This window comes from Saccostrea cucullata, unplaced genomic scaffold (genome assembly GCF_032062105.1).
Source record: "Saccostrea cucullata isolate Sc308-1 unplaced genomic scaffold, CSIRO_AGI_Scuc_v1 ctg4, whole genome shotgun sequence".
In the NCBI taxonomy this organism is placed as follows: Eukaryota; Metazoa; Mollusca; class Bivalvia; order Ostreida; family Ostreidae; genus Saccostrea; species Saccostrea cuccullata.
Genome location: NW_026920828.1, coordinates 204694 through 231905, shown reverse-complemented (window position 1 = coordinate 231905; position 27212 = coordinate 204694). Strand labels below are relative to the sequence as shown.

The 27212-nt window shown below is 35.1% G+C and overlaps 1 protein-coding gene across 3 annotated transcripts; it reads right to left on the bottom strand.

Annotated features, from left to right (window-relative positions):
• Positions 1-417: 417 nt before the first annotated feature.
• On the bottom strand, positions 418-27185 carry LOC134258395 (Golgi resident protein GCP60-like). Of its 3 annotated transcripts, none has more exons than XM_062740927.1 (10): positions 27029-27185; positions 23870-24011; positions 22662-22685; positions 17702-17842; positions 17158-17271; positions 14311-14398; positions 7166-7460; positions 5513-5643; positions 3899-4067; positions 418-2855 (listed from the first exon to the last, which is right to left on the bottom strand). In XM_062740927.1, exons 1-10 carry the CDS (start codon positions 27177-27179, stop codon positions 2644-2646), a joined length of 1467 nt encoding a protein of 488 aa, XP_062596911.1. In that variant the 5' UTR covers positions 27180-27185; the 3' UTR covers positions 418-2643. The 3 variants fall into 3 exon arrangements, with proteins under 3 accessions (XP_062596911.1, XP_062596912.1, XP_062596914.1); XM_062740928.1 differs by lacking the exon at positions 5513-5643 and adding an exon at positions 5024-5145; XM_062740930.1 differs by lacking the exon at positions 22662-22685.
• Positions 27186-27212: the final 27 nt, after the last annotated feature.

Here is a 27212-nt window from a genome sequence, read left to right as displayed (position 1 = left end):
ATGTAGAGTTTACATCGCATCCCAGTGCGTGTCGATGTGAAATTATTTTCAAAAGATTTAAATACCCAGTTATTATATTTCATATAAATGGCTGTTCAAAGCGCCGATAGAAAATAACAACTTCTTTATTTCCCCTTAAATCCTGACATTAGATACTTTAATCACAGAAATGATATATCAGAATGAGCATAGAGTTAATGATCGAACCTAGCTGATCGTATGACACCCATTTTACCCATAAACTCTTTTCAAAAATATTTCAAACAAAAGCACTGCTTCATTGAAATCGTCGTATTTTCTATAGTACACGGAATCTATCTGGATTGAATTCTGTACTGGTATTTACATCAGAATGAACTCAGTAGAGCAACATGTCAACAGTCTGCAGTGTATAGAGTATTACAGAAGATGACTCACTTAGAATTTTGAATCATTTATTTTTATATTATTCACTTGTAATGACCAACATATCATTAATATATTAACTACAATTTACAATATATAACATTGGATTTACAATCACACATGTCACAACACTGTTGGCCAGTGTACAAAAATACTGCACTGATAGGCATACGGACAATATAGTCAATCTTATTTAAAACAAAGTCATGTATAGGTAGGTATACAAGGAAAAATTGAAAATATTTAGAAAAAAAACAAACAAACAAAAGGTAGAAATGTGACCAGAGAAAGTTGTGTGTTATAAATAACTAGAAAGTACAGTGCAGTTAAAAAAAACTCAAGGGAGATAAACCTGCTTCTTAACAAGAACAAAACTTCATATCCAAAGAACAACACTTACCCACCAGTAAATAACTGACTACAGTGTTATTAATATTATCTCCAAACAACTTTAAAAGAGATTCCACAGTAAATGTGCCACATTTGTAAATGTGTTTCATGCAATATACAATATGGATATACATTTACTCCAAGATTGATTGGTGAATAATGTGTGTATGACTGCAGAATGGTATATATGTAGGGAAACAAAATTGCTCCTATCCGCATCTTTCCGATGAAAAATTTTCTTTTTAATTTTCTTAATTATAAGGACTCAAATTTATGACATACTTTACATACATGTATGAAAAATCAATGCTGTTTCTTATAAGGGGAAATAGTATTTCATCATCATTTTTCATTAAATACTTGCCAAAAATTATCACAAATGTATTAAATCCTAAACATGCATATACACATTTTTTGGTTAATAAAAAGTATCTAGACAATCAAATATTACTATAGAAAAATTTACATTTCATAATTTTCAGAAATACAATCTTTTTACAGCTTAATAGGCCTTTAATACTTTAACATGAGATAATATTAAAGAACAATTACATTAATTTTATCAACAACAATGTGATATGTAAATAGAGAGGCAGTTTAAAAAAATTCTTGGACAACACTATAAATCACATTAAGATAGAGAAATCAGCTTTATATTTTTCAAGTTGAAAAAAGAAAATTGGGTTATTTCCCTTTTCAACCATATATTCCTTTTTATTAAAATGTTGAATAAAATTGATTAGTTTACCAAGTATCAAATAATATTAAGAGTAAAAAATCTAAGATTCCCTTGGTATTGATCATATGTTGACAAGAAAAATATTCCTTCAAAACATTTCTGAATTTTTGACCAGAAAAACTCAAATACTTTTCCCCCTGTTCACAATGATCTTTTGGAAGGATAAACATTCTTGGTCATCTACTACAGCAATGAGATTGTGACCTTTTCAGGAATTTGATCTGGATCAAAGATGTCATAATTCAGGTCAAACATAAGTCAACCTTTTGCCCCTTAATAGGTAATAAATAACTTTGTTATATCTATCTCTACAAAAAACTCAAGATATTGTCTTGATAAAATGAAACTGATAACATTTTATGTCTAATAATCCCCCATCAGCTATAAAATGCCTAACTCTGTGTAACATATTGTCCTGAAAACCCCTATCTTCCATTTGACCTTATATAAATGGTTATTTATATATTAATATTTTAACCAAAGACCTATGTGCATCATGCCAAAGATCCACATAATAAGAGATAACTGCTTAAGATTTGATCTTAATCTATGATGAATTGAAATTCAACAAGTATTTCATAATAAACAACAATGATTTGATAGCACATGTTAAGCAAATTAAAAAAAAATGCTAACAGAATTTTTTATGAAAAGAATACAGAAAAAACATTAATTAAATTAAATTACTATTAAATGGCAGAATACTTTATGACCCAAATTGTTTAAGTATAGTTTTTCATAAATTTCATATAGTCCAATATTTAGAAATACCATTTTCTTTTTTTATTGAAAACAGAATATCCCCGGCATATCCGAGACTAGAACCATTAATTTACAACAGGCAAGAATAAAATCAATTCTGAGTTTAACAGGATATTATTTAGGCATCGCTAAAACAAAAAAGATAAACCTTATACGAAAAAAAAGCCACAGAGCTATAACATATAGCCTATAACCTTATAAAGCCATAGAACCACTGCTGACCCGAATCAGCTCTCCATGAAACTGAGGACAGTCCGAGGCCACTCTCACAATGTACTCTATCATAAAAGCTTAAGGTATCACATTTGGCAACACGCCAGTACACATAAGAGTTCCCAGAACAATATTTATCTGCTATAATACACACGGTAATACAGTGTCTTTGATCTCCACAGGGAGTAGGAATTGTCAAATTTCAATAGATACACGCCCTGGCCTGGGTAAGCGTGGCTTCCACAATACACCTCCTCGTGGCAGTCGCGGCGATAAACCGGAATAATCTCGTCAGTTGGTGGACGGTCGTCTTTCTTAGCACCTTGCTCCACATCATTCTTTGTGTCTACAAGCAAAAATAGTACTTGTATAATATAATGTTATATAAACATAACCAAAGTTATGGCCAGATTTAAAGTTGGGAATTTTTTGGTAACAGTGGGTCAAACTCCAAGGTCAAGAGGTAAGATTTGGTGGTACCCAGAGTTTTTGAAATCCACTGGTCCCACCGGCAAAACTGGTAAATATTTCAAAAGACTGGTAATTTTCTTCATGTAATTGGTCCAAGGGACCGATAAAAAAAATGACCCTTCCAGAATTTTAACCTCTTAACCTGTGAATGTTAAGTTTTTTTTGTGAGTTTGTCAAAAGGATTGAATCTGTGTGTATGATAGAATAAACTCAAGGGCTTTTATGACAGCTAGTTTTTCATAAAATGGAGGCGCCATGGCCTAATAAATTCCATAAAAGAAAATCAGACCCATTCAAATCATTCCTGGGTGATTTTTTTCTTCAATATCTGTGTTTTTTCTATCAGCTGATTCAATTTGTACAAAAAAAGTTAACTGTAGCTTTATTTAGGATACAACATATGTCAACTTTATTATCATTTACCTTAAATATGAAGAGTAATAACCATTATTGTAACAATAAACATCTCCCCCCAACATTTAGAACTTCGTTTTCTGCGGTAGACAGCCACTTTGGGTAGCCACTGTAAACATCACACATGGTTAATTCTGTTCGGGGATGTTTGACCCTATTAATTTTTTAAGTCCCAACTGGAATTAAAATAATTTTCAGTTTTTTGAATATGCATGCTGATGAACCAGTGAATATTTGTGTGGACAAGTGAATTTCACTAAATCACTAATCCACTTGACCAGTAAATTTTTTTTTTATTCAAAAACTCTGGGTACCCTGAGAAAGATCTTGTCACAGGGAATTTCAGATGTGATACATAAAAGCCATAGTCACACACCACTTAAAAGTTATGGGTAAGATTGAAGTTTTTGCTGACAGACAGACTGAGCAAAAACTACCCCGAATCTTTGACTAAAGGGGCATAATTTAATCCCCTTAAAAAACAAAATTAGATAAAATACAAACCTTGTTCTTCATCGAATTCCTCCTCATCGCTTGACTCACTGACTGTCACACTGACAGTAGTACTGGGGGACACGGTCCACTCAAAGTAAACACCGAACCCGATGTCGTAGTAGTCCGTGGCGAACTCCCAGAACAGGCAGGTGCCGTCCTCATGTGTGGGCACTCTCACCTGATACAGGTAAAAAAAGTAACATAAATTATATACAGGATTTATAAACAGCAAAATTCATTCAAAAATGGAAAGCTGACTACCTAGAATGGATTAAAGCATATGAATCTTTAATGTTCCCCCAAATCATAAAGGACTACATACAAGTCAGCTTTGGTTAAACATTGAATGATAATAAAGACATACAGAAATTGTAAAATTGTGATATAATAAAGATGTTTGTTTATTCATTCAAGCTTTGTTTTTTTTATAGATTAAGTTCACAATCATTCTGAAGTGAGAAATTCTAAACTACAGTGTAGGTGGTGCTGGAGATGATAGTATTTACACAAACGGAAAGAGGAATCTGAAGCTACAAAGGAGGTAGGAGATCAAATGCCCAGTCTTCTAATTAAATTGAATTAAAGCAATATCTATTCTGCTTATTCTAATTTTAAAGGGATGATGAGGGTAGCAGGTAGAGTTATGAAAAAGATGAAAATAAAAAAGTGTGAAAGTTACAACAATTATTTGTATATGAAATGCATCCAGTTAGATAGATTAAGAAGCTAAAGAAGCTAAGAAGCTACTGTTAATCTAATTTAAAAACCTATCTTGGTTCTAAGTCACAGTCAAAAGTAAAATTAAGGTAATTAAATTAATATGTCTTAGACTTCAAGGATCAGCTCTGACCAGCTCTTGGTGCTGTATAAATCACATAACAACAAATCATACACTCTTAGCGGACATATAAACTGTACATTATGTTATAGGCTAAGAAATCCCCTTTAGATAATGACACACAATGAAGATGTTAGAAGTGTTTTCTTATTTAATTTTTTCACAATTAATTAATAAAAAAAATCAATTCAGTGATTACAAAAGCAGCCATATTTCTAGATTATTAGCAGAAAGCCACCATATTAAGTGCGGGTTAGGCTAATTGCAGGTTAGAGTTGCCAGGTTTGCCTACTTACAGTAACGGTCTCTCCAGACCCTATCTTTATTACTGAATCCTTATCTTTTTGAAGTGATTCTTTAAATTCTTTAATGTCTTTACGAGTCCACATTGAGGCAGCAGCAAGGGGAGGCATTTCATCTACAAAATCAGTGAGAAACGTAGCAGACCAACAAAAAAAGCCAAAGGTTTCTTCTACGTGCCTGCAAAGCCTGATGGGAAGTTCCAGAGACTTGCACCATGCTCTGCATCTCGAAAAACCAGCAAGTCTTCAGATAACGTTAGACCACAATGTACAAGAAAAATTTATAAGTTATATTTAGAGGTAACACATTTTGAAAAAGGTCCGACTTTTCAATAATCATTTAAGACTATTATAGACTGAGAGATTATAAAAAGAACATATTTATACAATACATCCAGAGCATAGTACTTGTATTATTCTGAAGACTTGCGGGCCCAGGAAACCATGCAGTGATACACCAATAAAATTCTGAAGGGCACTCACAGTCGCCGTTGCTAGGGACCCAATCTTAATAACATTTTCTTGACAGTGTTTGACACTGTCTTTGAATGATTGGATGTCCTTACGAGTCCAGACAGAGGCGGGCATTAACAAAGCAGGGGGCGGAACATGGCCTGAAAAGTTCCCAATCATACCTTACAGTCTCTCTATTGGAAATGTACAGTAAAACATGCTTATATCGAAGGCTAGGGACGGACGATTTCACTTTGCTATAAGCATAATTCATTATCTATTACACACACTTACAAAATATTTTAAAGTCAAGGGGAATGAAAATCACTTCATTATAAGCATGTTTGCTATAACCGTGTTTTACTGTAATCTGTTAAATCTCAGATTTTCATTAGAAATTCTTGATAAACTGAATGTATTGAAACATTAAATTAAAACTGAGATTATCACAAATTTGATATGAAGCTCACCTTCAGGAATGTTATCTATAAATAAGGCAAAGTCTCAAACCAAAGGTATGTACAATAAAGTCATCTTTAAAATCATTATTTAAAACAGGCCTCTCATATAATAACTTAAATAAAGAATACTTGTAGAGTCTTAAATAAAGCATCACTATATATTTCTATGCATTTCCAGATTCATTAATCATCAGCAGAACACTCTTGTACTTGGATCTTGTACCTGCTCAAAAGAATTTGACTTGTTCACTGAGGCTTATGCCAAAGGTATGACACAAGCTCAACAGTACTTATTCATTGGGAGCTAAAAATCAATACTGGTCTTCAAGATTTTAAAAGCCCAGATTTTTCTTTTAAAATGATTATTAATCAATATTATTCAGATTGGTTGCTGTAGTCCTAATCTAGATCAAGATTGGTTGCTATGGGCTATGGTCCTAAACAAAATCATGATTGGTTGCTGTGGTTCTAACCTAGATCATGTTGCTATGGTCCTAAACTGAATCATGATTGGTTGCTATGGTCCTAATCAAGATCATGATTGGTTGCTGTGGTCCTAAACTAAATCATGATTGGTTGCTATGGTCCTAACCTAGATCATGATTGGTTGCTAAGGTCCTATCCTAGATTAAGATCAGTTGCTGTGGTCCTAATCTAGATCATGACCTAACCTAGATCATGATTGGTTGCTATGGTCCTAACCTAGATCATGATTGGTTGCTATGGTCCTAACCTAGATCATGATTGGTTGCTGTGGTCCTAATCTAGATCAAGATTGGTTGGTATGATCCTAACCTAGATTAAGATTGGTTGCCGTGATCCTAACCTAGATCATGATTGGTTGCTGTGGTCCTAACCTAAATCATGATTGGTTGCTGTGGTCCTAACCTAGATCATGATTGGTTGCTGTGGTCCTAACCTAGTTCATGACTGGTTGCTATAGCCTATTTTTAACCATTAATTATGTTCCCTTGGTATGGGCACAAACATTTTAAATTCCCTTTAGTAAAAAAGTATTGGACTTAGTTTGCTTGAAATTTGGCTCTAAGAAATAAAATCCAGAAAACTTAACAAACAAAAAAGCAAACTCTGATCATAAAATCTCTTTTAAGCCTTGGGCTTTTGGCCCAGTTGAGTTTATACTTAAAGATGAAGAGTGTTTATGTAGTATACTTGATAAGACTACTATTGTATCAGTGATATTTATCAAGTTATGCAGTACCTTCTCCCTCTGGCTTTTTCTCTGTTGTCCCTTCCACTGGGCCATTAGGCGTGACATTAGAGTTAACGTTTGTCTGGGGAGGAGCCTCGCTCTGCTGACTGGCTGGCTGTTGGGTAGGGGGCGGGGCCATCTGTTGACTGGCAGGTGTGGGTTGTGTTGGTGCTGGTGCTGTGTTGCTGGCTTGTTGATGCATCTGTTGGTACTGCTGTTGCTGATGTAGAAGCTGCTGTTGATACACTTGTTGCATGTACTGCTGGTAGTGTTGCTCTTGCAGCTGTCGGATCAACTCGTCTTGCTGTTAATAAGATAAATGTACTGTATTTAGATCCGTATAGACATTAAATTCCTCCTTGAGACTTTCTGCCCATGCAAAATTTCAGTTAATCAATAGTTCATAACACTATACATGTTGCTGTTATGTAAACAGAAAGAGTAAGATTTTTTTTTTCTCTTCAATAAAAAAGAAATAAATACAACTGTACATTATCAATGATCTAATTTTGAATGTCTCTGTATTGCAACTTTCATTCACTAGAAACATTCTGTGGCCAATCAATACAGAACAGGCTTTGCATTAATACTAATTCTCCCTGTCAAAGTATTGAAATATTGAACCATAGAGTGACCTGCATGGACTTTATCTGACAATGTTATATTAGTTTTTTTTCTACATTATGTAGCATCTGAAATCAGATTGCTTCACAAAGAAGTAAGTACACAGTGCTACAGTGTTAAAGTATGTAAACAGAATGCATAAAAAACCGATGTTCATTCAACAGGAAATACAAACTTGTCAGTCAACTTATATCTCATCTCAGACGGAAGTCAGAAAAAAAATGTAACTACAACATACTGCACTGAAATATTTAAAACTGACTAGCATGATCACAATAAAGATTATCCTCAAATCACAAAATCAACTTCCAACAAAATATAAAAATCTGCCTGACCTGTGAGAATGTTTTCCTGTCACACGACTAACAGTGTAGCACGTTTACAGATTAAACACAGACTATTAAGAGCCCAGATATACAGCCTAGTGAACATTTAACTTCCCTATCCTGGGATTTGATAATTATACTGGATAAGTCAAACCAAACACTTGTCTGATCAAGTGAATCTGTAATGCTCGGACAGTGTTATACAGTCTGGAGCATTCCCATCTGATGATATTGTAATGAAATTCCATCCACCTGCATCTCGTACACTTAAAAAACGTGTACTTACATCATCATTTCCTGTTTCCAGAAGTTATAACAAAGAACTGAAGATAACAGTCTCCCTCACTCACAATGTGGAAATTACAACATTACAGTAACGGTGGAAAAAAGTCAATACAGTTAAAAAGAGGAGGAATCAATAACCAACGCACGAGTACAGAGCCAGCAAATCAATACCTGGTCCTCTACTGTAATACGGCACAGGAAACCGGAGACAACGGGAAGATAAAACAAGAGGCCCATGGGCCACATCGCTCACCTGAGTACTGTAGCTTAGAAAAAGTAGAAATTGGTTTATTATTGAAAAGTTAAAATCCAAAAGTAATCCCACGATCAATCATGGATTTGCTATTCTTACCCATAAGAATTTTCCCTAATCATATATTTCTATGTAAAACTTTGGTGACGGTTGCACATTTTTAAAAGGCCCCGCCTATCAAAAAGTAAATAAATGTTTTATAAATACAAAGGGTCATGATTTCAAAAAATTTGATATCTACACTACCTGAAGATGCTTCCATATAAATATGATGAATAATGGCTTTGTCATTCTTGAGAAGAAGATTTTTAAAGAATTTTCCCATTTATTTCTATGTAAAACTTTGGTCGGCCATTTTACCCCGCCCCACCCCCGGGGGCAATGAAAAAATTTGAATTTACACTACCTGAAGATGCTTCCATATAAATATGATGAATAATGGCTTTGTCATTCTTGAGAAGAAGATTTTTAAAGAATTTTCCTATAAATTTCTATGTAAAACTTTGGACGGCCATTTTGGCCCCGCCCCACCCCCGGGGGTCATAAAATTGAAAAAACTCTGAATCTTAACTACCTTAGGATACTTCCATATAAATTTGATGAATTATGGCTTTGTCATTCTTGAGAAGAAGATTTTTTAAAGAATTTTCCTATATATTTCTTTATGTAACAGCTTGAAGAAGATTTTCAAGGTCATTTTTCACTATATAATCAATAGCCCCGCCCCCCCCCCACACACACACACAAGAAACTTGAATCTTCACTACCTGAGGATGCTTCCATATAAATTTGATGAATTATGGTTCTGTCATTCTTGAGAAGAAGATTTTTAAAGAATTTTCCAATATATTTCTATGTAAAACTTTGGTCAGCCATTTTGGCCCCGCCCTACCCCCGGGGGTCATGATTTGAACAATCTTGAATCTTCACTACCTAAGGATGCTTCCATATAAATTTGATGAATTATGGCTCTGTCATTCTTGAGAAGAAAATTTTTAAAGAATTTTCCTATATATTTCTATTTTGTAAAACTTTGGTCGGCCATTTTGGCCCCGCCCTACCCCCGGGGGTCATGATTTTCAACAAACTTGAATTTTCACTACCTGAGGATGCTTCCCTATATGTTTCATCTTTCCTGGCACAGTGGTTCTTGAGAAGAAGATTTTTAAAGAATTTTCCAATATATTTCTATAAAACTTTGGTCGGCCATTTTGGCCCCGCCCTACCCCAGGGGTCATGAATTTCAACAATTTTGAATCTACACTACCTGAGGATGTTACCCCATAAGTTTCATCTTTCCTGGCACAGTGGTTCTTGAGAAGAAGATTTTTAAAACATGCCACCAAATTTTCATTAATTCCCAATTATCTCCCCTTGAATGAGGGCGTGGCCCTTCATGAAATTCAACAAACTTGAATCCCCTTCACCCAAGGATACTTTTTACCAAATTTGGTTGAAATTGGCCCAGTGGTTCTTGAGAAGAAGTCGAAAATGTGAAAAGTTAACACACGACACACGACACACGACACACAACACACGACACACGACGGACGACGACGGACGAAAACGGATAGCAATAGGTCACCTGAGTTTACTCAGGTGACCTAAAAAAAACAAGACACCAAGCTCTGACTTAATTCAGCTGCTTACATCTCTTAATGCAGATTAACCCATAAAATCATTTCTTGTAAATGACTGTAGCAGCAGGATCACTATTAGACTATTTAATAAAACAGTAAACACATGACTAGACTGTCCTGTAGGTTAATTCTCTGAGACATCCACGGTAAACAGGATGCTGCAATCTTTTAGTTTAAATGGTTTTGGTTTTTACACATCCACCCCCTCCCCCTTTCACTTCTTCACTTCATACTAAATTCTTCTCAACTTAAGGGGAGGCAAATTCTTGAACTGAAAAAAAGTCAATTTTTTTTTCTCATATTTTGTATATCACTAATTTAGTATGTCTCACTTTTTTTAAAAAGTAGTTTTACCACTAGTTTTTTTATCTTATTATTGAGGTATTAAATAATACAATGTCCGTTAGTGTCTAAATTGAGTTTTAATTTTCCATAATTAGAGCCAATAGTTCTGTCCATAATTGGAATTTTCAGGCATGGACAAAAGATAAATTAGAAAATAAACAAGTTTAAATCTCAGAAAGCAATTATTTTATCACATTGCATTTTGATAGGGAAAATTGTGTATTTTTTCTGACATGCAACTTTTTTAACCCCCCTCCCCCCCCAAAAAAAATTTCTTTAAAAAATCCATCATTCAATATTTAAACATTTACATTGACATTAAAGTCCTTCATTTTGTTGGTAAGTTGTAAATAAAATATCACAAAGTGAAGATTACTTCAATTTCACAGGACCTAGTTAAACAAAACATATATGAAAGCAAGGTAAAATGCAATGTTGACATTTCTCGAGTAAGACAAAACCAATTGGAACATCACACAAAAGCTTAATAGTTTATTTCAAGAAAGTTTGACCACAGACCAGGGACAAATAAATCAATCAATCAATGTATAAAAACGAAGAACCGTCTACAGAAATATACACCAGTATCCATAAATTACAGGTGTCATGGGACACAAAAGGCAGGCTATTCATCAATTATTTATTTCACCTGTTCAAGGGTGTATCAGGTTATTGAACAATCTAGTATATATATTTATGAAGGTACTGCATCTTCCTTCAAACAAGTCTTGTTTACAGATACTGAGATCTAGAGAAGCAAAGATTTAACTAGGAACAATCAATTAATGGCCAGATTAGGGGTATGGGATTAGGTTATGTAATTAGTAACTAGGCTGCTAATTATCACCCAAGAAATATGTTGCAATTGGTAAATTAATTAATATCACCTATAAATCAATGGATTATAAGCCCATTTTTACCAGGTAGTAAATCCAAGGTGTGGAGGTATAATTTTTTATCAAGATAATGTGAGATATTAGTCTATCTGCAAAGCAGTGATTGGGAAGGGCTTGCGCCACGCGCCATAGTCGCATTGAAGTGAAAAATGGCGCATTAAATCAATCAATCATGGCGCCAAGGTGCGCATTCAATTTTTAGCGATGTTATTTGGAAATATTTTGCGTATGACTTTCTTTCTTGTTTTACTTTCGTTTTAAATACAGTCAATTTAAAACAACAAATCTCATTGGTTGAACCTCGTCAAAAAGTACTTCCGGTTAAACGAAGCACTTACATTAGGTACAATAGTTCATTCATTTGTATTTTAGGGCTGTTCCCTTTCCAAAATTATCGTAATTTTAACACAGAATACGGGTTAGTTGTATTCTAAGCAAGTTCCTTTAAATTTGCTGCATTACATGCGTTAAAAATCAGATTTGGTAAATTAAAAACGTGTTTTCTCTCGTATTTCATATTTGTTTGTCACTTTGTTATTTTTTAAAATGTCCCTTCAGATTATATTGATGGCCCATTTATTTTCAAAATGGCCCATCAAAGGTGTGGACAGTATAATTTTTTATCTCATTGACCATTTTGGCCTTCCCAATCACTGGCAAAGTAAAGCATATAAACTTGGTTATACTGTAAACAGTATTCAGATTGTTGTTCGGGTATTGTTGTTGTACTTGTCATTATTTGTTGAGGATACTGTTGTACAGTTGTATTTGTTATTTGTAGCTAGTTGTTTAGGTACTTCTGTTGTACTTACTTGTCTTTATTTGTTGGGGATACTGTTGTACAGTTGTATTTGTTATTTGTTGTTTGTAGCTAGTTGTTTAGGTACTTCTGTTGTACTTACTTGTTTTTATTTGTTGGGGATACTGTTGTACAGTTGTATTTGTTATTTGTTATTTGTAGCTAGTTGTTTAGGTACTTCTGTTGTACTTACTTGTCTTTATTTGTTGGGGATACTGTTGTACAGTTGTATTTGTTATTTGTTATTTGTAGCTAGTTGTTTAGGTACTTCTGTTGTACTTACTTGTCTTTATTTGTTGGGGATACTGTTGTACAGTTGTATTTGTTATTTGTTGTTTGTAGCTAGTTGTTTAGGTACTTCTGCTGTTGTACTTACTTGTTTTTATTTGTTGGGGATACTGTTGTACAGTTGTATTTGTTATTTGTTGTTTGTAGCTAGTTGTTGAGGTACCTTTGTTGTACTTACTTGTCTTTATTTGTTGGGGATACTGTTGTACAGTTGTATTTGTTATTTGTAGCTAGTTGTTTAGGTACTTCTGTTGTACTTACTTGTCTTTATTTGTTGGGGATACTGTTGTACAGTTGTATTTGTTATTTGTTATTTGTAGCTAGTTGTTGAGGTACTTCTGTTGTAGTTACTTGTCGTTATTTGTTGGGGATACTGTTGTTGTACTTTATTTGTTGTTTGTAGTTAGTTGTTAAGGTACTGCTGTTGTATTTGTTGTTTGTTGTACAGGAACTGCCATTTTACTTATTTGGTGTTGGGGTACTCTTGTTAAACTCATTTATTGTTTGATGTTGAGTTACTGCTGTAGTACTTATTTGCTGTTATTTTTTGGGGCGCTGATGTACAGTTGTTTATTTTTGGGATACAGCTGTAGTACTTATTTGTTGTTTATTTTTGGGATACTACTGTAGTACTTATCTGTTGTTTATTTTTGGGATACTACTGTAGTACTTATTTGTTGTTGAGGTAATGGTGTTGAAATTACTTGTGCTTGTTATTTGTTGTAAGGGGTACTGGTGTCATACTTGTTGTTTGTTGTTGGGGGTACTGCTTTGTACTTATTTATTATTTGTTGTGGTACTATTGTATAATTGTGCTTTATTTGTTGTTGGGGGACATGCTGTGGTACTAACTTGTTGTTGGGGCACTGTTGTTGTACTTACTTGTTGTTTGTGTATTGTTGTTGTACTAACTTGTTGTTTGTATATTGCTGTTGTTTTATTTTGTTGTTTGTTGTTGGGGCACTGTTGTTATACTTATTGTTTGTGTATTGCTGTTGTACTTACTTGTTGTTTGTTGTTGGGGTACTGTTATACTTACTTGTTGTTTGTTGTTGGGGCACTGTTGTTATACTTACTTGTTGTTTGTTGTTGGGGCACTGTTGTTATACTTACTTGTTGTTTGTGTATTGTTGTTGTACTAACTTGTTGTTTGTTATTGGGGTACTCTTTTTGTACTAACTTGTTGTTTGTTGTTTGTGTATTGCTTTTGTACTAACTTGTTTTTTGTTGTTGAGACACTGTTGTACAGTTTTTTGTACTTGTTGTTGGTTGTTGGGGTATTGTTGTATTAATTTGTTGTTGGGACACTGTTGTACTTACTTGATGTTTGTTGTTGGGGTTCTGTTATACTTACTTGTTGTTTGTTGTTGGGGTACTGTTATAAATACTTACTTGTTGTTTGTTCTTGTGGTACTGTTGTACTTACTTGTTGTTTGTTGTTGGGGTACTGTTGTACTTACTTGTTGTTTGTTGTTGGGGTACTGTTATACTTACTTGTTGTTTGTTGTTGGGATACTGCTATACTTACTTGTTGTTTGTTGTTGGGGTACTGTTATACTTACTTGTTGTTTGTTGTTGGAGTACTGCTGTTGTACTTACTTATTGTTTGTTGTTGTGGTACTGTTATACTTACTTGTTTGTTGTTGGGATACTGTTGTACTTACTTGTTGTTTGTTGTTGGGGTACTGGTATACTTACTTGTTGTTTGTTGTTGGGGTACTGCTGCTGGGCATATTGGGCAAACTGGACAGCTGTCTGTTGATTCAATGCTGCTCTTATTTGCATTCTGAAGTGAAAAAAAAACATGTTTATTTGTACAGAAAGGGGAAAAAAATGCAGAGTCAACTTTCGAGGTAAAATAATGTTATTTTTTCAGGCTGATGACAGACTTTACAAACTGTCTGCTGATGTTTGGACAATGACCAAAAGCTGGTTGAGGAAATATTCAATGACTGCTTTATTTGAAAAAATCGACAATAGAAAGGATTATAACTTGGACCGATGAAGTTCATTGACCTATGGAAAAAGAGATTAGATCAGGAAATACAACTGGTGATGAACTGCCAACCATCACCAAAAAATCCCATTTTTGCCTATAAACCCCCATATTATAGAGGAGTCATGTTTGGAAACCTGACAGGGATTTTACTCTTGCTCCTTTATAACCTTGAGATCACTGATCCCCTCCCCTTGACTTACTCTTGCTTCTCTATAACCTTGAGATCACTGATCCCCTCCCCTTGACTTACTCTAGCTCCTCTATAACCTTGAGATCACTGATCCCCTCCCCTTGACTTACTCTTGCTTCTCTATAACCTTGAGTTCACTGATCCCCTCCCCTTGACTTACTCTTGCTCCTTTATAACCTTGAGATCACTGATCCCCTCCCCTTGACTTACTCTAGCTTCTCTATAACCTTGAGATCACTGATCCCCTCCCCTTGACTTACTCTTGCTCCTCTATAACCTTGAGATCACTGATCCCCTCCCCTTGACTTACTCTAGCTCCTCTATAACCTTGAGATCACTGATCCCCTCCCCTTGACTTACTCTTGCTTCTCTATAACCTTGAGTTCACTGATCCCCTCCCCTTGACTTACTCTTGCTTCTCTATAACCTTGAGATCACTGATCCCCTCCCCTTGACTTACTCTAGCTCCTCTATAACCTTGAGATCACTGATCCCCTCCCCTTGTCTTACTCTTGCTTCTCTATAACCTTGAGATCACTGATCCCCTCCCCTTGACTTACTCTAGCTCCTCTATAACCTTGAGATCACTGATCCCCTCCCCTTGACTTACTCTTGCTTCTCTATAACCTTGAGATCACTGATCCCCTCCCCTTGACTTACTCTTGCTTCTCTATAACCTTGAGATCACTGATCCCCTCCCCCTGACATACTCTTGCTTCTCTATAACATTGAGATCACTATTCCCCTCCCCTTGACTTACTCTAGCTCCTCTATAACCTTGAGATCACTGATCCCCTCCCCTTGACTTACTCTTGCTCCTTTATAACCTTGAGTTCACTGATCCCCTCCCCTTGACTTACTCTTGCTTCTCTATAACCTTGAGATCACTGATCCCCTCCCCTTGACTTACTCTTGCTCCTTTATAACCTTGAGTTCACTGATCCCCTCCCCTTGACTTACTCTTGCTTCTCTATAACCTTGAGATCACTGATCCCCTCCCCCTGACATACTCTTGTTCTCTATAACATTGAGATCACTATTCCCCTCCCCTTGACTTACTCTTTCCTCTATAACCTTGAGATCACTGATCCCCTCCCCTTGACTTACTCTTGCTCCTTTATAACCTTGAGTTCACTGATCCCCTCCCCTTGACTTACTCTTGCTTCTCTATAACCTTGAGATCACTGATCCCCTCCCCTTGACTTACTCTTGCTCCTTTATAACCTTGAGTTCACTGATCCCCTCCCCTTGACTTACTCTTGCGTCTCTATAACCTTGATATCACTGATCCCCTCCCCTTGACTTACTCTTGCTACTTTATAACCTTGAGATCACTGATCCCCTCCCCTTGACTTACTCTTGCTCCTTTATAACCTTGAGTTCACTGATCCCCTCCCCTTGACTTACTCTTGCTTCTCTATAACCTTGAGATCACTGATCCCCTCCCCTTGACTTACTCTTGCTCCTTTATAACCTTGAGTTCACTGATCCCCTCCCCTTGACTTACTCTTGCTTCTCTATAACCTTGAGTTCACTGATCCCCTCCCCTTGACTTACTCTTGCTCCTTTATAACCTTGAGATCACTGATCCCCTCCCCTTGACTTACTCTAGCTTCTCTATAACCTTGAGATCACTGATCCCCTCCCCTTGACTTACTCTAGCTCCTCTATAACCTTGAGATCACTGATCCCCTCCCCTTGACTTACTCTTGCTCCTTTATAACCTTGAGTTCACTGATCCCCTCCCCTTGACTTACTCTTGCTTCTCTATAACCTTGAGATCACTGATCCCCTCCCCTTGACTTACTCTTGCTCCTTTATAACCTTGAGATCACTGATCCCCTCCCCTTGACTTACTCTTGCTCCTTTATAACCTTGAGTTCACTGATCCCCTCCCCTTGACTTACTCTTGCTTCTCTATAACCTTGAGATCACTATTCCCCTCCCCCTGACTTACTCTAGCTCCTCTATAACCTTGAGATCACTGATCCCCTCCCCCTGACATACTCTTGCTTCTCTATAACATTGAGATCACTGATCCCCTCCCCTTGACTTACTCTTGCTCCTGTATAACCTTGAGATCACTGATATCCTCCCCTTGACTTACTCTTGCTTCTCTATAACCTTGAGTTCACTGATCCCCTCCCCTTGACTTACTCTTGCTCCTGTATAACCTTGAGATTACTGATCCCCTCCCCTTGACTTACTCTTGCTTCTCTCTATAACCTTGAGTTCACTGATCCCCTCCCCTTGACTTACTCTTGCTTCTCTCTATAACCTTGAGTTCACTGATCCCCTCCCCTTGACTTACTCTAGCTCCTCTACAACACTGAGATCACTGATCCCCTTGACTTACTCTTGCTCCAGCTGCTTTTGTTTCTGTAGCTCCAGTTGTTTCTGAGCTTCCTCCTCCCTTCGTCGTCTCTCTTTCTCCTCGGCCTCCCGACGTAAGCGATCCTCCTCTTCCTGTCTACAGGGGAAAACACAAGCAAGGTCTCAATAAACTTCTTATTTGTATATATTTGACTAATTAATTTGGTTAAAATGTTTTCATCTCCATTAAAAATTACAAATTAAAGTGTGCAGGGTTTGACACTAAGGTTCCTCTGACAAACCCAGACTAGAAAAAAAGTGGACCAGTCATGTAAAATGAAGGTAAACTAGACCACTTGGTGAATGGATGAAATAAATATTTAACCCTCATTTCAGTTGCTATTTTTAAAAGACAAGTCGCAATCAAACAAGCTTCATTTTGTATCAAAAGGTATAAATAGCTACCAATTAATGAATTTCTAAAATTATATTTGCGATTGTACAATTGTGATATTTACAATGGATTTTTTCCCCTAAACTTTTCAATAAAGTACTGAAGATACAAGTTGTTGAATTCAGTGATTTACTTTTTTCTTTGCTGTTCCTGTTTTTCAGCGCTGTGAGCCTCTGTGAAAGGTCTGAAGAGTGGACACAGAGAGTCTAACTGCTTCACAAACTCAGCCATAGCTGTAGTCTGGGACATGTCCCCAAGGGCCTGCCAGGCTTGCCTGTTAAAAAAGCAGACATTCTTAAAAATCATTTTAATCACATACAGTAGTAACATGATATTACATTTAGTTCAATCTCTATGGATTATTCAATGACAAATGTAGCAATAAAAATTTTATGACTATCATGATCAGTGTATCTGTAGTAGCAGGAAAAAGAGGATCGTTTTGAGTGAAATAAACATTGTCCTTTATAATTTCTTTAAAGGTCTTTTTCTAATGAAAAACAATGTGACCTAAATATTAAAAAGATGACATGAGTAGGAAGTTTGTTAACTAGATTTCTAACTATTGTAAACAAAATGGAGGGTGTATTGACAACATAACAAATGTACAACAATCCTTGTACAACATCACGTTCTGTAAACAAGGAGTTCACCTGAGGAACGGTGTGAACTCTAGATCATATATCAATAGACCATGCTAGACATCACAACCATAAGGTCTTAGCTACTCAATCAATGGGGTTAATCTATGTTAAAATGATGTTACATCCATCAGAGAATGTCAACATGCCAGCAGGCTTCCGAAGTATCTGTACTTTCACAAGTCAACACACAAAATGTTCTTCTTTATTAATAGTAGAGAAATGATATAGGATTTAATGTGTTCCTTTGAAATAAACAGCAGAGTAAAACAAGCAGTATTTGAACTAGAGCCGAGCTCGTTGCAAAGCAACGAGTAGGTCTTCCGTTGGAGCTGTGGACAGGAAGTACCGACCTTGGGTCAAGGTCACTGCACTTTCTTATGTAAACAACCTTTTCTTCTCATCATGAGCCTCCACTGAATCTTAATTACAAAGTTATGCTTAAACATTTTTTCTCTCTCAGTGACCTTGATTTGCCAGAAAGACCTTTGATCAGGGTGACATGACACAACCTCCAATCATAAGTAATCTATGTTTCAAGTAAGAGCCTCCAATGATTTTCACTTACTAGTTCATAGCCTGGAGAAGAACAGATTTCTTCTGTTAGTGACCTTGTTTTTAACAGAATAACCTTGGCTCTTTGTCAAGACAAACCCTCAATCTGAAACAACTTTTAGAAATTCATAACTCTGACAGGTGTTTTACAACTTTTCTGTCATTGGCCCTGAATTTGTTAAAATGACCTTATTTTAAGTCATCTGAAAACCGGCGGACTATAAGCAATTTGTATCAAGTATGAACTTAAACAAATATAGTCAGAATGAAAAAATACTATTTTCTGAGTCAAAATCGTAAAAAAAAAACCTTTTTATCACAAGCAATCTCTGTATCAAGCATGAGCTTACAGATATTCTCGATTACATATAAATGAATGCAACAAAACATTGATTCTTTCTCCAGTGATCTTGAATTTCCCGTAATATTGCCTTGAATAAATACAATGACACATCCTAGGATCATTTGAAATCTTTGTATCGAGTACAAGCTTCTGGTTTCTTATGTTATAGCCTGGCCTTCTGGGAAAAACTTTCAGGGACAGACAGACATATGGACAGTTAAACAGACCGTTTCATTCCCGTCCCATCCACACTACCCCCCAAAATACACAATCACTTTGCAAGGGAAAACTCTAGTCATGATTTGAAAAAAAAGTAATCTTTTTTACATCAGGAAGCTTTCATAAATATGGTTTCTCATACTTGCCCTGAAGTTCGTAAGAATAATATTTCAAAACGACCCATTCTTTTTTTTTAACTGACCGTTTTCTTCATTGTTTTCATTTTATATCCCCCAAGGTTGCCCGCATAGCGCAGTGATTAGAGAGACTGCTCTATAGTCGCCAGGTAAGGATCAGCTCCTTACGTCGTGGTTTCGAATCCCACTGTGGGATGTGGGGACCTGTTCTTCCGATGAGACCGTATAGAACAAGGTCCTGTGTCGCTTTAGGTGCTGGCACAAAAAAGATCCCTCCCTGCTCAAAGGCCCTAAGTGCCGATTATAAGACAATTAATGTTTAACTATGGTGCCGGTTATGATTTTAACAGTTTAAATTAGGAAATAAAAGTGTGTAATTACATGATAAATTTCTGATATTCAGTACATGTAGCTGCAGATTGTTATATAAGTTCTTAAATTTTCGATTCCGTACATACGAGGCGGGTTTATTACTACTTACATGTTCATTGTATAACCTGCTACTGATATTTTTAAAATCACGGAACAAAATTAAAATGTTAGCACACTATACTAATCATTTACAGATTTTGAATAAATTATACACAAATTAAATTTATTGCTTTAAAATCTTGAATAATTTTTTCAACTTGACTATTCAACCTGTAATAAAAATGGGCATTGTGCAAGCACAGAAGTCACTTATGAAGTTTACAGGTGCGGAGATACTTATCGATGTTTAGTCCATTTCATTGAGTATTTTTTTTAATTAGATCCTTATGATTCGGAAGATTTTCTATAAAAGTTTAAAACTGAAATAGCCATGGTAAAAATCTGTGAAGAAAATAAAATGTGTTTGGGAAAATTTGTGTTGAAAACAGATTTATTTGTGTGTTAAAAGCACAAATTAAGCTTGTGCATTTAAATCAATATTGATTGAAGTTAAGTAACCGCAGATCACCAGTCCTTAAGCTATGAATCGTCAAAATGAAAAGTAAAATTACACATTGAACTAACGAACTATAAAAATTGGAAGATTGATTTATGTACATATAAAATAAATACCCCAGCGTTTTGTTCTAAAGTCTAACCTAAGATATTTTAAAATATTTTTGAAAGATTCGATTTACTTACAGAAAATAATGTTTTCCGTAAGTTTGTAAAATTAGATTTAACATTCGACCACGCTGTGTAAATTAATGTCAACAAGCGATGGAAGGAATGATTGGTCGCGTAATTGTAAACAAACACAAAGCTTAGATAGCTGTTTTAGATAAACATGTATCGCAATCAAATTTAAAACAAAGATAAGCCAACATATTAATCTCAAATATCCGACAATAATAATTTTCCATTAATTGTCAAATAGTTTTAATACACCAATTATTTTGTCTATGACTACGGGGTCAATGGTTCGCCGCGGTGTGTCGCTTTAGATTTTCTTGGACACGTGTAATCGTAAGATTACGCAATGGTACACACGCTAAAAATCTGGGTTCCAGGTGAATGTGAGAATCGCGCGGTAAATAATTTTGTATTATTGGACTCTTTGAAAGTTCTTTTTATGAGACCCGGGCGTGTATGGTTTTCGTTCATATTGTTTGTGTTCATATTTTAACGAAGAAAAGATACTCGTGCTTTTTTCTAAAACTCTTTCTCTTGGAAAGATCTTGATTAATAAAAGGAAAATGATGCCATTGAATACTCTGAACGGGAACCAAAGAACACGTTTAGAACCTAATTAAATAAAAGAGATATGATACAGCATTGTAAAATATTTATTACTTACGGCAAGTTTACTTCAATTCTGCGCATAAAGACTACAGAGTTTTCCTTCAATAGCAAGATGAGAACTGTCTAGCTTTCTTTCCTATAATACGTTAGACTCAAACAAAATAATATTTTCATAGGACAGAGATAGTATTAAGATACAATTTTATATAGTAAAGAAATGAATTTAACCATTCTGTGTTTTTATTTGTGTATAACTGTGGGTCGCTGGATTACCCACCGATTGATTCCCGGTGACCGACTTTGCCCCGCGCTATCGAGGGAGGCGTGTTATATAATTGTAAACAAACAAGGTGAATGTAATCGGAAAAACGCTACCTGTTTACTTTGCCTGCTTACCACTATTCCCGGCATAATCGAACAAAACAGCATTTTCATCAGATCAAAAAGGTGTAAACGAACAATTTTGTTCGTAAGATCTAGATCGAAATATTTACCGTTTTTGAGTTATAAAGCAAAAACTTTCAAGTTCCATAGAGCCCTAATTATAGGGGCCAGCCCCTTTTGAATATTATTAAATGAAAGCCCTTGCAATTATGCACAACTATTGTTCATTATGTCTTAACAAAATATTTTTAGTTTTCAAGATAAAAAGGAAAATATGTGTAAATTTTCGTTCTTTTCGGCGTTCTAATTTTTGACCCCTATATAGCGCCATTGTTAATACAGAAATCGAAAAACAAAAACCGATGTGCACAACTTCAATCCTTCTGTTACCTAAAATCAGTAAAAATTCTGCTTCAGCCTTTGTGGTCTCTGAGCCTTTATCCGGAAACGAAAGCCTATAAATTTTCGTTTAAAGGAAAATAACTCAAAACCGGAAGTGAATTTTTGAAATTTTAGTCAGCATTCTGGTAGAGTTTATAAACGTCTATAACCCCTGAAAATTTGAGCCAAATCCGTTGAGAAATGAGTGAGATATGAAGCCTCAAAGTTGCGGTCTAGGAAGTAGAAGAAAAAAAAAGAATAATAATCTTTACCATCAGAATCAGTAGAAGGTCTTCCGTTGGAAACGGAAGACCTTAAAAAAAAATCCAGGCAATGCTGTGCTTTAATAATATTCAAGATATATTCTCAATGCACTATACTAATGAGGTACATGAAATTTTGTGTTTGGTGCACCACAGAATGAGAAGAGAGGAAGCAGAGCCAGCTTAATGTAATTAAACCAATTAGATGTCTAATACTGCACCCATATGGAAATAAATTAAAGGAATTCTTATTTAATGTGTTCTCATTTATTTTAAATAATTTTTGTGCTTTTCATCATCATCTGGAGAGACACTGTAATACCCTGGTAATTAACAGTAAAACTTGCACTACACTACATTTATAAAAAACTTGATAAGCAGCGACAGACCAGTTACAATATAGAGTTTGGGAAATGGTAACCATGGATACAATGTCTGTAAATGATGCTGTACTTACCATTCACTGGGATTGGTACTTAAACTAATGGACATAAAAAAAGTTGTCACCAATCCATCTTACAATATATATTGTAAACATTCACAGATGTGTGTACAGATGTCTGTTTTTACAGACATGTACATAGGGATAAGGAGTACATTTGTTATGTTGACATTCAAATTTCAGACTGATAAACATATGATACTAATTACAGAGATTAATCAAGATTTTTGGAAGGAAACAAAGAACTCAAAACACCATTGGGGACTTGGTTTTTCATTCTATAGCCTATATACTTAAAACAAGATGAACTTATAATCACTTTATTCTTATAACGAAATGTTTGTAGAGATATTTGACTACATTGTTTCCTTAAAAATATAACAAGGACTAAACCACACAAGTATAATGATGTCTGGATGAAGATTTTTGTTTTATGGTTGTTCTTGAACTAGTTGTAATGACCTATACTGTCTATACATAATAGATTACTATCCAAAAATGTCTTTGTAAAAAATTTGACTTCCCTTTTTGGTACTTAATGGCTCAATTAACTTATCCTTATTTTCATTTGAGAAATCATTACAAAAAATTACAGTTACATGGAGAAGAAATGATGCTGATATGAGCAATCCCATTTGAATAAATTGGAAAATGAAAGACAAAATGAACTTAAAATTTCAAAGTACAAGTAGTTTTAAAACTGGCAATGGATTAAAAATGTAAAAATTAAATCATCTCCACATGGAAAGAGAAAATCTCTCTTTATTGAATCTTGATTCCTTGTGTCAAAGCCTAAGTTTGGTTAACATTATACATTTATTGACTGAGTTTGAGGGCAACATGTTTTGTAGGACCCAAGAACCAAACTGTCTGCCTGAGGCCGTTAAGCCGAAGGTGGACACTTTGGTTCAAGGGTCAACAAAAAACACATTTTGCCCAAGAACATAGTCAATAAATGTTTTGTTATACCTTTCATTTTATTTTTTTGACACATGTTTTTGTACTGTCTTTCTTGATGTAACCTCAGATCTGTCAGTGTTGAACACCAACGAATAAAAATGAGATTACGCTCCGCCCATTCTGTGACGTAAACGGTCCAACATCTCATCGACCAGTCCAACATCTCACTATCTTGTATAGGAACAAATTTTCAAAGGTATAACAATAGTTGTTTATCCATTTCAATTATCCGTCTCTTGTTTTTTCCCTTTATTTCTCCTTACCTTCTATCATTCCCCACGACATCCAGGAAGCCGACTTCCGGAGAGACATCATTTCGGTACTTCCCGTAGGTAGCCTGCTTTGTGTAAGCCACTAATCGAAGTTTATCCTTGTATGTCAGCTTCAGAGCTTTCCCATCTTTCTCTACAAATTTCAAAATATTCTTATTTAATTAACTCATTATCTCTGAATAAAAAATAAATTGAAAGGTTCATAAGATTATTGCATTTATTTTATTATCATTTTATTTTTAATGGGGAGGCTGGGAAGTTCATTTGAAAACCTAGTTGTTGAAATGCATTGCAGCTGCTTCATTCAATCATTGGTTGAAATAAAAAAAAATAACTGTTGGCATGTATTGTAGCTATTTCATTCAACAATACTGGGGTAGTTGGTTGAAATTCAAATCTAACTGTTGAAATGAAACTTCACCAAATCTTGTTTTTCAGAACCTGCCCAAGGCACCTTCGGCAGGTTTACTTACCAATTACAGTAGCCCGAACAAATATTCACATACCCTGAATTTTATCATGTATTTCATCATTTTTTATCGATCTATTGCCACACTGTTATTGTTCTGGTGTAGGCTTTGTTTTACTCCAATGCAAAAGCATTTCTTGGTAATTGGAACAGAATAAACTGTTGAAAAATTTCATTTTTTCCTTCACTTTAGGTGAACAAATTTTAAGCATATTTACTAATATTGGTGTTGGTAGTAGGTGCAGCTCTTAAAGCAATGCCTGGACGAAGAGAAAATCTGGACTTTGCATATTGTTCCAAATTAATATTTTTCCACAGTTACTCTGGACCCAAAATGCATCGCTTGTTAAAGATATGTTCTGGTGAGAGTAATGCAGCTTACATATGAGTTCATCTGACGTCAGAGTCTAGATGCACAAAATGTCACGTGCTGTTTGACAAGCCCAGTCTAACTTAAAACTATATGAAAGAAAAAGTGAGCAAGCTCACATACCCCAGACTCCCGCAAAACTCCAAGTGCTGAAATTGCCAGGAAAAATAAAAGAATGGGAATTTCCATGTAATATAGGAATGGGAATTTCCTGGTAATATGCATATCTTCAGGCCTAAAATAAAAATAAGTTTGTTTGCAGTTGCCGACAGACCCACTGAAAATACACCCGACCCAAACTTTTTTCTTAGCCATTTTGTAATTTAATTTTTTTTTTCAATTTTTCAGAATATTGAAACTGTATCTTTTTCAAATTTTGACTTCTGTTTTATCAGTCAGTGGTTTAATGCAAGAGTTGAGCTTATTCATGTGTAGTAAGTCTATGAAAACCTCTTTTATTTCTTATCTAACAAAAATCCATTTTTTTTCCAAAAAAAAAAAAAAAGAATGCCTACCTACCGACCCAGTCTAAAAATTATAGGTCGGCAACTGCAAACAAAGAATTTTTTAAGCTTGGCCTCACACATTGTACTAAATATCTGCAAAGTTTGACAACATTCTGTGTTGCAGTTTAAGAGGAATTGCACTGAAAAACTGTTCATCTCTATATTCGAGGCATGGCCAAAAATCTAAGTTGAAAAGTGTAGAAATTCCCAGAAAAAAATTAAGGAATCAGAATTTCCTGGTAATATGCACATCTACACATTGTGTCCTAAATATCTGCAAAGTTTGAGGAAATTCTGTGCAGTGGTTTATGAGGAGTTGCGCTGACAAAAAAAAAAAAAAAAAACAGGACTGATGGACTGACTGACTGATGGAAGGGTAAAAAACATTATACCTCCTGCAACTTGTTGTGTGGGGTATATTAAATATCTGCGCTCGCACAAATGATCCCACCGTCAACATATTACTGTCATTTAATTTTTATGTACTTCATGTTAGTGATGGGGAATCGGGAAAAAATCATAATCGATTATCGGTAATAATCGACTGGGCATAATCGATTAATAATCGATTATAATCGAAATTTTGAACTTTAATGAAATTAATATAGAAAAGTTAAAACTTATTCAGATTTCTGTCAGACTTTTACAAAAAAATCATTTACTTACATAAAATATTAAAAAATGTTAATGAAATTTCTTTTTTAAAAAGTGGAAAATAGTATTGTGTTTACTTTAAACAATATAAGACTATTGAAACAGAATGGGAATTTATTTTTTTTTTATAAAGTCCATGCAATGGGTATTTTACTGATATCAGCCCCACCTTTCATTTAAATACATGTACGTATTTATTTCTTAAAATTAGTTTTAATTAGTTAAAATTGCAAGTTGTAAAAGTAATTATCCAGAAGTTAGACTTGTATTTATGGTTATAATTACGTTTAAAGATTGACTAGACTAATTATGTTTTCCTTTACTTGCAATATTACCGTTTCCTGGTATTAGTCTAACCCCATATTTAATCATGGCGGTAAAAGTATCAACAAGACACGGGATCCTTCCATGTTTTCAACATTCATCACTACTTTTATGCTCTTTGCACTTGGATTTGGTAATAAAATTAAAGTATGACAATTTTATTATTTGTTAGCGATGTCGGCGACATTTATTTTATAATCGATTAGTAGCATCGAAGAGCTTCTAACGACCGACAATCGATTGTCGCCGACAATCGTTCCATCACTACTTCATGTAAATGAAACATCCTATGAATGAATTCTTCATTCAAATCAAAAGTGAAAGTACGTCATATTAAACAATATGAAGGATAATCCTCTATATTTACATGCCCTTTTGGCTTGTAAGTGTGCAGTTTTCACAAGCGTACTTCCAACTTTACCAGGTCCCAGGCATCGGACTCGTGGGATTTGTCAAAGACTGTGCATTATTTTCAGAGGAATTCAAAAGTGTATATCACCACTGTACCAAGATGTGACTTTTTATACATGCAGAGAAATTAACACATTTAAGAAAAAAAGGTGATGAAAAGGCTAAATCAAGCTATCTTAGTATAGCTAAATCAAGAGATTGTGGTATACTGGACCTGCATGTATTAGTTTGAGAGAGTTTAAGCCCTACATTTGTAAATGCATGTTTCTGATTTCCATGAATAAAATCACACCTTAATGATTAACTATTGTCTACAGCCTGAATCACAGATTTCTTGCCATTTATTTTACCCGAGAGGGGTTAACCGGGTTAGAGTCAAAAGCGAATCTGATATTGTCAATGTATAGATATAGTACCTTTAAAAAATCGAACAGCAAGTTTGTAGAGCTCGGGGAGACTAAATCCCCAGCCTTTTGCAAATTCATCTCCGCCCTCTTTGCCCTTATCATTGTCATTAACACTTAAATTGGTGACACCATTCACAAGCGACTGTTCGGCGTCTGCCATCTTGGATTTAGCCACGTCGGGACATTAGTAGAT

Coding starts and splice junctions, on each gene's coding strand:
- LOC134258395 (XM_062740927.1), bottom strand. CDS start 27,179: ATGGCAGACGCCGAACAGTCGCTTGTGAATGGTGTCACCAATTTAAGT. Junction 14,399..17,157: donor CAAAAGCAGCTGGAGCAAGA/GTAAGTCAAGGG, acceptor TTTTCACTTCAG/AATGCAAATAAGAGCAGCAT. Junction 2,856..3,898: donor GGAATTCGATGAAGAACAAG/GTTTGTATTTTA, acceptor TTTTGCTTGTAG/ACACAAAGAATGATGTGGAG.